The sequence below is a fragment of the Pomacea canaliculata genome, linkage group LG1 (genome assembly GCF_003073045.1).
Source record: "Pomacea canaliculata isolate SZHN2017 linkage group LG1, ASM307304v1, whole genome shotgun sequence".
In the NCBI taxonomy this organism is placed as follows: Eukaryota; Metazoa; Mollusca; class Gastropoda; order Architaenioglossa; family Ampullariidae; genus Pomacea; species Pomacea canaliculata.
In genome coordinates this window covers 19,969,320-19,983,659 of record NC_037590.1, presented here as the reverse complement: position 1 = coordinate 19,983,659, position 14,340 = coordinate 19,969,320, and the positions used below count along the sequence as shown (strand labels likewise).

Genomic DNA, 14,340 nt, shown 5'->3' with positions numbered 1-14,340 from the left:
TGTCAGAATGCTTAAAACTGAGCCTGGACTGATGATTTATAAGTCCCCTTATTGGTGTCTTGAAGAATGGCCATCACAGCAAACTATAGTGCTAGGCACTCCGCAACATGGGTAACGCTAGACGCTAGAACTCAAAATAGCTGGACTTTAGACAGTCTAGCATAGCACAGTGCACAGAAAAGGGCTACAGATTTCTTGTCCATTTTAGTGTGCAATTGATGTACTACCATCAGGTAAAACTATTTAGGTAAGTGTTTGGAGTTACCTTATTCACGTCTAGATTAGATCTGTCATGTGTGCGAGAGTACGTGCATATGTACAAGTGTACAAGCATGTCTGTGCTGATCTTTATTGAATAACAAAATAACCTTTCAATTTCCTTTTGTGCATTTGGCTCATCTTTTAATTTATTTAATAAAAAGGATTAAAAAATGTAAATTGTAATTTATAAATGTTAGAAATTATTAAGGCCACTCAACTCATATTAACACATATCTGCTATTTATCTACAAATATAATAATATGGTTAAGTTTAGCAGTCTTTTCTTAACTGAGAATTTAAATATTGTCTCTAGGCTTTGTAATAACTATGACCTGTAAAAAAAAGTAACAGAGCAGTGTGCTGTAGCTTTTCAATGGAAGAGAGGGGATCAACTTTTGTTAACATTGCAGACATCGTGTTGGCTCTTGTATGGATATTTTTTTGCCAAGTCTTATTATTATTGTTTCATATTTTTTCATTTCTGATGTGTGAAAGGGTCTGTAAAGAAGGAACTGAGGTGTATTAAGTATAAGAATGCCCCAATTCAAGTGTAATATCCATAAGTGTGAGCATGCATCTTTAAAACCCTTTATCATATCCCATCATGATAACAAATATTACAACAATAATATTATGCATATACATATTCATTACATGTAAACATGATGGTATGGAACACTGCTAATATCCAGAAATTCTGCCAAGCTACTCATTCATCTGAGGTACAAGGTCTATGAATACAAACAAGCCACAAGATCAATGAAGATATAAATGATGCTCTCTTGCTATTCAACAGATGTTTATTGAACTGTACTCAGTCTATAAATAAATATATTAATATGGATAGGAATGAGAATAAGAAAAATGGTTCAACAGAGAAAAAAATATAAGAACTTTTGAGTAAATTTAAGGTCGGCAAGAAAAAAGGCAGATTTATGTCCTAGCACAAAATATCCATTTGCTTGGACAACAGCTAGGTGGCCCTGTTTGTCCTCAATTTTCATCACCCTCTTTTGCAGACAGCTGGATAGCACACACCCTACGCAAACTAGCTGACACCATTGCCAAGCAGGCACTTGACTGGAACCCTTAGGGGAAGAGGACAGTTGGGTGACCAAAGCAGACTTGGAAAAGAACAGTAGAGAGCGAGGCAAAGGACACTGGAACCACATGGGCCCAACTGAAGGGGGCTGCCCAAAACCGGGTCTGCTGGCAGCGTGTTGTTGCGGCCCTATGCTCCTCAAGGAGTAATAAGAACTAAACTAAACAAAAGAAATATAAAAAAATTATTCAAGAGAAAAAGATGCTATACAAAAAACCGTCGTGTGCAGACCTCCTCAACTATTCAACAAACCAGCAAACTTTTTGGAAGACTATACAAAATATATCATGTAAAAAATGGTTGGTGAGGAGCACACTAGATGCTGAACAGTGGTATGGTCCTTTTAGGACAGCATTTGAAACTAATAGTAGACTTAGATTACCCTATAACCAAAATAGAGGTACTACAGGCCATCAAATCTCTTAAACAAAAAATTGGCAAAGCACCAGGTCCAGATGGTATAATTGGTGAAGTTTTTAAATATTTGGATGGTGATTTTGTAAAGAGATGCTGGTTTTAGGAAAGACCGTTCTCTGGTTGACCATATTTGTATGTTATTTTCTATCATTCAGAGATAATTTTATATCGATTGTAAATTTTATGGTACATTTATTGACTTTGAAAAAGCATTCAATTCTTTCTCTCGAAATTTAATTTGGCAAATCCCTTTCAAACGTGGTATTTGTGGAAAATTACACAAATGTATTCATAAGAACTACAAATTGGTTAAAGCCTGTGTCAGATGTGGAGGCTACTTCAGGGATTATATTGAGTGTACAAAGGGCGTTAAGCAAGGAGATTTCTGTAACCCTATATTTTTCTCACTTTTTATTTAGCTTTAGAAATTATGAACTTCAGAAAACATGGGGCAACTGTTTGACATGAATTTATAGAAATATTTGTCCTTTTATTTTACAGATGATATTGTATTGATATCAGAAACTGATAGGACTACAAAATCAACTAAATACATTACATAAAGCATCAGTAAGGCCTTAGCCTAAAGCATAAGCTTTAAATAAGAGTTATATTGTTGTTTTAAAAAAGTGGGATTCTTATAAGCAGAAAATGAAAGGTTTCTATATGGAAGTATACAAATGAATGTGGTTAATATATATAAGTGTTTAGGCCTTTTTTTCTCCACTAAGTTTTTCCCATGCATCTGAAGACCTAATTACTAAGGCCAAGAAAACAGTATTTTGCATAATTAATACATTATATACAAGAAAGACAACCGTTCTGTAAATGAGTTTACCAGGTTATTTGATATGCATCAGACCAATCTCATGTTATGGAGCAGAAGCATGAGGCCTTAATGAAAATCTTTGTAAGGAAATTAAAAAAATGCACATAAACGCTACGAACAGATTTTTGTGTATGGGTATACATACTTCTAACATGATGATATAGTGATTTTGAAAGATACGCAATTTTCATTAACACGTACGTAAGTTGTTTGAAATAATGGATTAAAAATAACAAAGATGGAGCAACACAGACATCCATGGAGAGCTTAGAAAATGTTAGAATGACTGGGCAATAATGGAAAGCAAAATTGGGTATCTGAGATTAGGCTTATTCTTTTTAGGTATAGTTTTTGACCTTTTTGGTTAACTCAAGGAGTGGAAGCCATTAGCAAGTTTATTTCACCAACAGCAGTGACAAATTTAGTTTTTGTATGTCAATTAAATCTGCGCCAGACAGGGAGATGTATTTCAATTTAGATATTAATAAATTCATTAGAAACGCACTTGTATGACTTTAATTTGGAATTTCAGACATCATAGTTTTTGTATGTCAATTAAATCTGCGCCAGACAGGGAGATGTATTTCAATTTAGATATTAATAAATTCATTAGAAACGCACTTGTATGACTTTAATTTGGAATTTCAGACATCATGTCACATGCCTTAAGACAGTGGTTCTCAAAGTGTGGTCCGAGGACCACTAGTGGTCCGCGAGCATAAGTCAGGTGGTCCGCGGCTGACAGTCGTCAGTCAGAAAAGTGATGTTTAAAATGATGCATTCCTCTCATCAACATTTTAATTACAAAGAACGAGGTATTAGTTTTATGTCAACTTATTACTATACTACTGTCGCAGAAGGACATTTAGTTTTGAATTGTAATAAAACAAATGCGGCAATTTACATTTGAAATTCATAGTACAGACTGATTTTTAGGCCTTGGTGGTCCGCCATATTCTTTACTTAAGTAAAGTGGTCCGCGGTCCGAAAAACTTTGAGAACCACTGCCTTAAGATATTCTCACAAACATATAAGCAAGATGTACCCTATATATCAAATTGATAAAAATGATCAGTTTCATTATATATTATTCAGTCCATGTCAGATATATTTAAGAAAAAGTTTCATTCCAAAAATGTATTACATTAGTCTTAATAACTTTAAACTACTGATGCTGATGTCAACCAAAAAAAATAAAATAATACTGTGTAACCCAAGTTTTTTTTTATTTAGCAACAAAGAAAAGAAATGCTTCTCTTCCCTAAAGATATTTTTCATCGATTGTTTATCATATATTTTTCCAGTAATATGTTGTATGCTAAATTTTGTGAATGGGCTCAAAGACCTAACAAAATAAACTAGTCATATTCATATATTTTTAATCCCAACAAAATATTTCTACTATTAATACTCAAATAAAATTAACCCATCACTGTAGTTTTACTGCCTGTGGTGGTGATGATGATGATTGTTGATGAATGATGGTGATTGATGATTGATTGAAGATGATGATGATGATGAAGAAGAAGATGAAAAGCTTTTATGGATCAAAGCTGAGGCAGGAACCTGAGAAAAGAGATAACAAAGAAAAGACAGTTTATAGTTAGTGCAATATGGGTAGCATGTTTCAATGATAGCTAATTAACTCATACCTCTCATACATTTCTAAAACATGGAACCCCTAACCCTGGCAATTGCACCTATGGAAGAAGAATCAAAGAACAGTTCTGTCAACAAATGCATCACCCATAGAAAACAATTTTTACTTACTTTTTGTATCCATTTCTAGCTGATCTTCTTTGAGCTTCATTTTATCCTTAATCACAAAACAAACCCACATTAAAATTTATGCTGTTAGATTGACATAAATTTAAGTGTACACCCTAATTTTTTTATGGATCATAAAAAATTCATAACACTTTACATAGCAATTTAAGTGTGCTCAAAAATTATATTTTTGAATAATTAAGGGGTATATATTCAACATCTACAAACTTTCTAATCTCTCAATCATTAACATCTGCTTCTTGGGCTTTCATGATTTCTCTTATCAGAAGAAAACCTCAGGGATAATGCTCTGTCCTGATCTTGTCTGGAACAAATTTTTTCCCAATATGTGATTAAAACTGACAATGTTAATGTTTCTATGTGCTATTAATGTTTCAGTGTGATATGCTTTTGGTGGTTGTTGATCAGCTGGACAGAGGTGTCTGGCATTCTGAGTGTAATTTATAATTTGTGCTTGCATGCATGTGTGCCTTCTGTAGCCACCTTCTGAATTCCTTTAGAAGGTTCAGGGTAAGTATATACATGTTCTTCAGAAATATTAATGATGATTACTATTATTACACTACAATCTTCAAGGGCAATTACAAAACTCATTCAAAAATAAGTTATAAAATAATTTCGTGCCACTGCATAACTTTACGGGAAATTTATTAAGTAACAAATAGCAACAAACAGCTAGATTTGTACTATGTAGCATGGTCATGATGCCATTGATTTTTTTTTTTTTTTTTTTTTTTTTTTTTTTTGCTTGGTGGCCATTTTGGATCATTTCCATGGCAACCAAAGGTCACATTTACATGAAAATGTCTAATTCCCATTCTTAACATGCCCCATCGATATATAAATAATAGAATAGTCAAAAACATGGTTCCAAAAAGTCACCTAGTGCGTAATGTTGTGCCCCCTCAAATTATATTTCAGTTTTAAACACTTTAATTTATTATATGAAGACAAGTTATACACATTATTGTTCCTTTGAATGAGATTTCCATCCAGCAAGCCATTCTGGTTCCATATCTTACACTAGGGATTACAAGTACCACAAATATGCAATATGATACATACCTCCATACCACTGACTTTGAAAGAAAGTGTATCATAGCTTGTCAAGAGTTCGCCAAGTTTCTCCAGCATCTCCAGTACTGAAGTAGAAGGCCCACGACCTAAAATTTGTGACTCTTTGCGAGAGCCCATTGTTGCCACTGAGTACCTCTGTGGACAACAGTGTTTACTTTTTAATAATATTTAATACAATGCTGGTATCTTCAAAGGCCAGTTTAAGAATTTCTACTGGTTGGAAATTTTATGCATATATAATTCTAGATTTACCTTTGAGAGCTGGACGATCACACCTAGCTGAGTTGAGGAATAATTTTTAAAGCTTCAAAATTGTTATTTTTTATTAATAATAATAATATGTTCATTTACGTAGCACTTTTCCACCACCATTTAAGGTTGACTCAAAGAACTTTACTAAAGAAAAATTTTTTAATTTTTTTATTACTGATTATTGAAAGTGAAATGAATGAGTTCTTATTTTGTTGTTTCTTCCAGATTACAGTCTGAAAGCTGCATTGTCAAAATAAAAATCAGACAAATGCTTATAGTGTTGGGAAATAATTGATTGTTGAAACATATGTTGAAGCCATAATGAACATGCTGAAAGTGTGCAATTGCAATATTGTCATAGTTTGTTAACAGTTTGGCTTTAATTGCTGTTTCCATGGTTACAAAATGATGGAAATTTTTTTTTTTTAAAAAGGTCAGAATGGCAACTTGACAGCAATCGTTTGGGATGAACAGCTTTTTGCTTTGTAATCATATACTTACTCCTATAACCATAATTAAGCAGGATATATGTCTTGTGTGTTTCTGCACACAACATTGGACTGTTGGGAGGTAGCAACAGTGAAATGCAAGACCTCACAAACAAACTGACAGAGATAATTCTATGATCCAGCACTTGCCTTAAATCCAGTTCTACATAGCTGCCTTCATCCATTACCTGATGGCACAATTTATTGCTTTATACCTGGAAGCTGGGTTGCTTTTTTTTCTTCCTTTCTCCAAGGAAGGTCACAGAGATCTTGAATGTTGTTCATAATCTAGGGTTGCTTCTTCTTCTTTTGTTACCTTAGCACTTCCTGAACTGTCAACAGTAGCACCTCCTTGATATTTCAAGCATAGGTGTTTACCAAGTTGAGGGCAGTGAATTTACCTACAACTGTGATGTTGAAGATTTCCATATTTGGGTCTTGCAGCTTCTCCCAAAAATGTATTCAAAATCTATTGACATGCCACAGCCCTTTGCGCTAGACTCTGCTAAACAACTTCGTAAAATCAATGAAGTTGTAGAAGATATCTTGAAGATGTTACAATTATTTTTTATCAGAATGAAACAGTTCAAAATATATCCAGCTACCTGTTCTACAACTTGCTCTTCTAAAGCAATGTCTTAAAGCAGCTAAGGATTATTCTGAGAATCCCTTTGCCATGGTGGTTAATTTGGCTGATGGTTCTGTAGTTCTAGTGCTATCTAAGATTTCTTGAGAAGTGGCATGGCACAAAAACACCTAGTGAGTATGAAAGGGGACCAGGAGCAAGAGCAGCTCTTAAAGTCTAGTCTTATCGGAGAAGTCTCAAGACACAGCACAACAAAAACAACAACTAACTTTAAAAAAGTTCTTTAAGTAAAGTTCTGAGAGATATAGTATGGTATGCATTTATTTAGATGTGGGCAACAAATCTTTAACTTTCTTCGGGAGTAAGTGATCAGCTTTCAAAACATATATATGTTCAATTTATAGTGTATATTGCTTCCCTTTGACTGTATCCAACTTTCATTTAAGGCTTTATTTTTGGGATGTTTATGGGTGTTTTTTACAGCTATTATGAGTTCAAGGCATGTTGCCCTTCATCTAAAAGAATTTACCAGTCATTTAGCATTAAGATAAATCTCTCTTTAGCACTAGGTGAATGCTGCTACCTACTAAATCTTGAATAAAATTTCATGCTCTTTCGCAAAGATATAAGTGTGCATGGATTTCAAGACACCCAAACATTTTTTTTCACTGAAAAATAAACATTATTAGATGATGTTTATCAAGCCCAAACATGTGCTTGGTACACACCATGGCAACATGACCTTAGGCCCTGAACTGGAAAGGTCACAAAACGTGACTGATAAAGCCCAGGGTGTGTGGGTCATAGAATGCGTGGGAGACAAGGACATTGACAACAGAGGAAGTAGGGAGGATGGGGTCTGGAAGGTTTAATGGCGAGGGAAATAAGTAGTTGGCATTGGAGGTCTTTGCCTCACTTCTTTCAGATTCATTCATCAGACAAGTTTGGATTTACAGCCAACTGTCTCTTTAATCTTGTTCTAATATTTCTGTGGCCTTATGGAGAAAAATCGTCCTTGATAATGTGGACCAGCCTACCACCCACTATTTAGGAGACGGACTCTGCTCCCTACAATTTGGCCACAGCAGTTTCTGTACATGTGAGTCAAAGTGTTATTGTGATTCTTAGTCTAATGCCTTAACTAATCTTATTAGAATCTTAAAAAAGTCATGTACACCAGCTGGTCTTAATTGTGATATAGATGTACATACTTAAGATTATGAAAGAGAGGATAAAAATAAAAGAAACCATCAAATGCCTGGAATGAACTAAAACTAATAAATCTAATATGTTATTTTAAAAATATGGTAAGATACCCCTCCTGTTGATGTTTGGACTGCTGCTTCAACCAATGCCACTTCAGTTTCTTCTGTTTCCTCCTGTTCACCAATTTCTCCTGAAGAAGGCTGTTGAGACACAGAGCCCGGTGTAGATGATGCACGTAGAGCAGCTCTTTGTAGAGAATCTATCCGAGTGTTAATGCCCAAAAGAGCTTCTTCCAGTTGATGCCATAGAACACAATCGTTAATAACATCTGTAAGTGATTCAATCTTCTGCTCCATTTCAATCTGAAATTCCAAAAGACATTTTATTGTTACCAGTAAACATGATAATACAACAACTATATCTGACAAACTTGTAAGGATTAGTGGAAACGCTACACTGTTTACTATATGTGCATTCATTCTTGGCTGATGAGGAATTAAGCTGTATTTTGCACACCAATTCTTAAAGTGACCTTCCATTTTTATACTCTCCTGACCAGCTTGATACAGCAGGCAGACCACATCACAAGTTCAATACCCAGTACTTCAAGAACAAGGAGACACGGGAAATTTATAACTGTGAAATTAAGAATAAGTATGAGGCCCTTTCAGGATTGGCGGAAGAATCTGTGGAAGAACACTGGTCAACACTCAAAAGAATTTGGAAGTCAACCTGTACAGATGTTCTGGGAAAGAGGGAAAGAAAACATAAGGAATGGATGACCCAAGAGACCTGGGCAAAGATAGAATCAAGAAAGGGACTGAAACAAAAGCTCAACCAGTGCCAAGACCAGCAAGAGAAAGAAGGTCTCAGAGCGAAATACTGGGAAGCCAACCGCCAAGTGAAGAGGTCGGCAAGGGAGGACAAGAGACGCTTCACCCATGAACTGACAGAGGAAGCAGAGACAGCAGCCACACATGGAAACATGAAGAGATTATATGAAATAACACGAACTCTGTCAGGCAAGAGCGTAAACTCAAACAAGCCGGTGAAAGACAAAAACGGCAAGACCATAACAAATGATGCAGAACAAAGAGACCGCTGGATGGAGTACTTCGAAGAGATGCTGAATAGACCTCATCCACCATCTTTACCTGACATACCACCAGCAACTGCACAACTTCACGTCAACACCAGCCCTCCCACTAAGACAGAAATCATCAAAGCTATCAAAAGCATGAAAAATGGCAAAGCAGCAGGCCCGGACGGCATACCTCCCAAAGCATTAAAGACAGGACCCAGAAACAACAGCAACAATTTTACAGCCCCTCCTACACAAGATCTGGGAACAAGAGCTAGTCCCAGCAGACTGGAAATTAGGCCACCTGGTCAAACTACCAAAGAAAGGAGACCTCTCCCAGTGCAACAACTGGCGGGGAATCATGCTGCTGTCCATCCCCAGCAAAGTCCTGACAAGGATAATACTAGAGAGACTGAAGAAGGCACTAGACATGAGAATGAGACCAGAACAAGCAGGGTTTCTCCAGGACAAATCATGCACTGACCACATTGCAACCCTTCGTATCATCATAGTACAGTCCATCGAATGGCAATCCTCCCTTTATATAACCTTTGTGGACTTTGAGAAGGCCTTCGACAGTGTAGACAGGGACGTCATCTGGAGGCTGATGAACCACTATGGTATTCCGCCTAAATTCATAAACATCGTCCAGGGATTGTACTTAGACTCATCCTGCCAAGTTATCCATAATGGCAAACTCACTAAACCTTTTATAATGAAGACTGGTATAAGACAGGGTTGCATATTATCACCGACAATCTTCCTGATGGTCATAGACTGGGTTATGCGTAAGACGACCCAAGACAACAACACCGGTATCCAGTGGACCTTCACTAAACAGCTAGAAGACCTGGACTTTGCAGATGACATTAGTCTCCTATCTCATCGGCAGCAGCATGCACAAACCAAACTGAGCAAGCTAGCAGAGGAAGCAGAAAAGACTGGCTTAAAGATCAACAAAAAGAAGACCGAAGTGATGAAATTCAACAACAAGCAGGAACTTCCAATCCAACTTCAAGGAGAGAACATCCTAGAAACAGACCGCTTCACATATCTGGGGAGCATCGTCAGCAAGGATGGTGGAGCGGACGACATCAGAAGCCGCATAAACAAGGCCAGGCATGCTTTCAACAGTCTGCGCCCCATCTGGAACTCCCGAGCATTATCCCTTCGCAGCAAGACCCGCATATTTAACACCAATGTGAAGGCAGTCCTACTGTATGGCTCTGAAACATGGAGAGTGACAAACACCATCAACAACAAGCTCCAGACCTTTACCAACCGATGCCTTCGCCATATTCTGAGAATAAGATGGCCTGAGAGGATCTCCAACAGCAGCCTGTGGGAAAGAACTAACCAGAATGCCACTAGTCAAGACATCAAAAAGCGCAAGTGGGGCTGGATTGGACACACCCTGCGCAAACCAGCTGACACCATTGCCAGCTATGGCAGGCACTTCACTGGAACCCGCAGGGGAAGAGGAAAGTTGGGAGGCCAAAACAGACTTGGAGAAGATCAGTAGAGAGCGAGGCAAAGGGTGCCGGAACCACATGGGCCCAACTGAGGGGGGCTGCCCAAAACCGGGTCCGCTGGCGAGGTGTTGTTGCGGCCCTATGCTCCTCGAGGAGTAGCAAGGAATGATGATGATGATGATGACCAACTTCAAATAACTGACTTTTCCATAATGACTATGGAAAATGAAATTCTTCTTTTATCCTACTATGGCATACAAACAATGAACTTTTAGAGTGCAAACTGTGATTACATTACTAACAACCTATATCTACAATCTACGAAAATGCCTAGTTCTGCTACATTAAAAGTTTTTGCTATAATTTACAATATCCTTTCAAATCACTTTATCCCAGAGGGTAATTCAGGGATACGAAAATTTACCTTCAACATATTAAAATGAAAATTATTTTTTCTTAACTTGTACTTGATTTTGATTAAATAAAATGCAAAAGTTCACTCTGAGGCAAAAATTCAGTTTGCATTGTATACAAAGCATACTACCATACTAAGTGTTTTCCTTTAAAGCAGTGGTTCTTAACCGGGGTTTGATCGAACCCTAGGGGTTCGGTGAGTCAGTCTCTGGGGTTCGGCGGAGCCTCCGCCATGGAGGTCAAGACACACCCGAAATTCGTGATGACACTAAAGAAGGGTTCGGTGAATGTGCATACGAAACTTGTGGGTTCGATACCTCAAACATGGTCAAGAACCACTGCTTTAAAGTAACTATACATTGAAATCTACAAAATAAGAGCATGCATTAATGCACTGCAAATCCAAGCATTTGAATTATTTAAACTTTTTCTTAATCTAATTAGTAAACAACCAGTTCTGATGAGACTGTCCATAAGATGCCAGTACAGGAACTTAATGTGTCACACAATATAAGCATTGTGTACTATGTTTTGATTTCACAAAATGTAAATCTGATTTTTGCATAAAAGTATGTATATACATTTTAGACACTATATGCACAAAACAAAATGCCTTTTGTTACAGACAGATATAGAGACCATTGGATAGGGAATTCACAAATACTAGAAAAACATAAACTTCATACCTTAAATGTGTCAAAATTTTCCTGCCCTTTAGTCTGTAAAAGAATGACAAATTTCATAATCATTATGCTGATCTCCAGTGTGATGCTTTAATTCACAAACCCCTGCATTTAAATTACTTCTGTAATCACTTATGGCAACAATGTAAGAGTACACACATATGTTGAGTTCAAAGTAGTTCAGATAAATCTAGCATCATTAATATATAAAACAAGATATCAAGCAGATGATGGGATAAATTAAGGTTGGTATCCCTGCACATGCAAGGTCCAGAAAGATGATATTTACCTATTCTGGGCCTATAAGCAAGAACGCTGACTATTTATTTTTGTTTTGCTCATTGCAGTTTTCTTCTGTTGTTTTGTTGTTGTTGTTGTTGTTGTTGTTGTTGTTGTTGTTGTTGTTGATTTTTTTTTGGTGCTTATAAAATGGGCTGTGGATGTGCTTAAAAAACATGGATAGGGTTACAATAAAATATCACTGCAGTCAATAACAGCTTCTGTACTTTTATTTTATTGATTCCTTTGTCATGCACAAGAATGTAATAAAAAAAGAGTTAACGTTTTAGGCTAAGTGGGAGATTGAAATATTATTCCACATTTTTCCAGATCTACTAATCTTCATGATAAAGTTTTGACAGCATGCGAAAAAAGGAAAACAATCTGGTGAGATTTAGAACCTTCATGTGATAGTTCCTTGAATTGAGCAATAGAAATATTTATTATGTTTTTTCATGATAGATCATATCATTATCAGCAGTATTTTGCAAGCTCACTTAGATTAGTGCTGCTTGTTTAAGGCAATTCCCTTATGTGTTGTCTCAAAAAATACAATGATAATGACCCTCTCAGACTTAAAAATCCTGTGCTCCTTGCCTTTCTCCTAAAGGCTGAATCATTCTTTCCTGCCCTAAGGTAAAAGTTCAGCCTCTAATGAAAAAGTTTGTATTGTGCTTCCTGAAAAACTTCTTGTACTGGCACAGCAATAACAAACATCTGATTTTTGTTTTGTCTTAACAGCTTCCAACATCATAAACAAACTACAAAAGTAAAAAGTACCCTATTCACATTGCTTTCCATAAAATGTAAGGCATTATTCCTGAGCCACTTACCTGTGACCCACTCTGTTAGCTGGTTCATGCTAGTGCTAAGATTGATTCACTGTTAATGCTTTCTTCACTGGCTACACCAAATTGCTTCTCTGGTTCTATTTCTGTATCGACGCAGTAGGTTTACTCATTCTATTTATGCAGGTGATTTCATGGATCTAACCCGACAATTTTCAGTGTCACTCCTGATAGTTTTTCAAAAACTATACCTGACCCTTTTGTAATGTGTACATGCTGCAGGTAAACTTTCTCAATAAATAAAGTTCTGTAAAGACGTTCTTTTCTCTGCATTACACAAAGGACTAAGAATTTAACTCTATGCAAGTTATCAGGCCTGATGAAAGGAGGGGACTGCATGGGTGGTACTTGGTGGTACTGGTGTACTTGGGCCCGCAACTGTGAAGGCTGTCCAGCCTAGGTAAGTGGATTTTTTTTCTTTCTTCTTTTCCTTTTCTTTTTCTTTTAAAGAAAGGTTGATGTAGCATTCCTCACTCTGGACATGTTTTCAGTGGAGCAGGGTCCTACAAATTTGATCCTTTAACATCAGCTTTCCTCATTTACTAACCACTCACGTGTAAACAACTCTATGTTTAAGTAGTGATACAGATAATAGTATGCTTGTCCTCATGTTTGCAGTCTATATTATGTTACTGAATGAAATATAAATATTGACAATCAAATTGTGGGCATATTATTATATACTGGGAAAATAATTTATGATTACAATTACAAGGGGCCTGGATACATCGTCTGCCCCGGGACCGTGCTGGTTTTCAGCAGCCCTGCAAGTTATACTTACTGTAATAGTCTTCATTTCCTCCATCTGTTGTTCCAGTTCTCTGATATTATTCTCCTGCACACAAGAATCGTTTTCCATTTCAAGCTGCCAGTGCCAATGATGTTAACAGTACAGTTTTTCTGTATTCTAATACAAACATTTTGCATAATGAAATGATCAATGTGTTACAAGACAAAAATTCTTCCCACTTCCAATCCTCATCTTCCAAAAAACATTCTTTATAGTCTTTGTGAAAAGAAACTATTTGTAATGACTAACGACCTTTTATCAATTATTTCTAAAATGGGTTCTTAATTTGGTTATAGTAATATGGTTATAGTAAAGTAGGGAATTACACAGAAAATTTTGTGTTTCTAATGAGTCATGTTAAGATTAAAGTCATTAGTGCAATAAAAGATGCCAGATCATAAATTATGAAAGATTGATAAATGTAATTCACTATAATCCCACTAAAACACAGCTTTGGGTTCATTTGTGTTGTCAGAGATGTTATTGGACAAATGATTTGCACATGAAAACTGCAAAATGAAATGAGATGCATCACTTCCATTGACTGCAGTTGAACTGCATGGTATTTACAGATCCTCTCACACAAATAAAGCCAGTCCCCCATTTGCATCCTGATTTCTGAAAGATATTTTAGAACACAACTATGACTGGTCTGTTTACATCCTTCCCTTTCATCTTTCATTATATTAAAAGCTTTCCTTATTCTTTCCATCCTTCTTGAAAACTGCAAGCTGTCAACAGAACTGCTAACTGTTCATCAGATCAT

General features: G+C 36.5%; 1 protein-coding gene across 4 annotated transcripts in view; it reads right to left on the bottom strand.

Annotated features, from left to right (window-relative positions):
- LOC112554885 (uncharacterized protein C16orf96 homolog) overlaps positions 1–14,340 on the bottom strand; it is a 42,085-nt gene that overhangs the window by 25,758 nt on the left and 1,987 nt on the right. For all 4 annotated transcript variants that reach the window (XM_025223060.1, XM_025222989.1, XM_025223142.1 and 1 more), the window contains exons 3-7: positions 13,566–13,619; positions 11,661–11,693; positions 8,118–8,369; positions 5,464–5,610; positions 4,381–4,426 (exon numbers count right to left, since the gene is read on the bottom strand). In XM_025223060.1, coding sequence (XP_025078845.1) covers positions 4,381–4,426; positions 5,464–5,610; positions 8,118–8,369; positions 11,661–11,693; positions 13,566–13,619 — 532 coding nt within the window. The remainder of the gene's footprint in view (positions 1–4,380; positions 4,427–5,463; positions 5,611–8,117; positions 8,370–11,660; positions 11,694–13,565; positions 13,620–14,340) is intronic.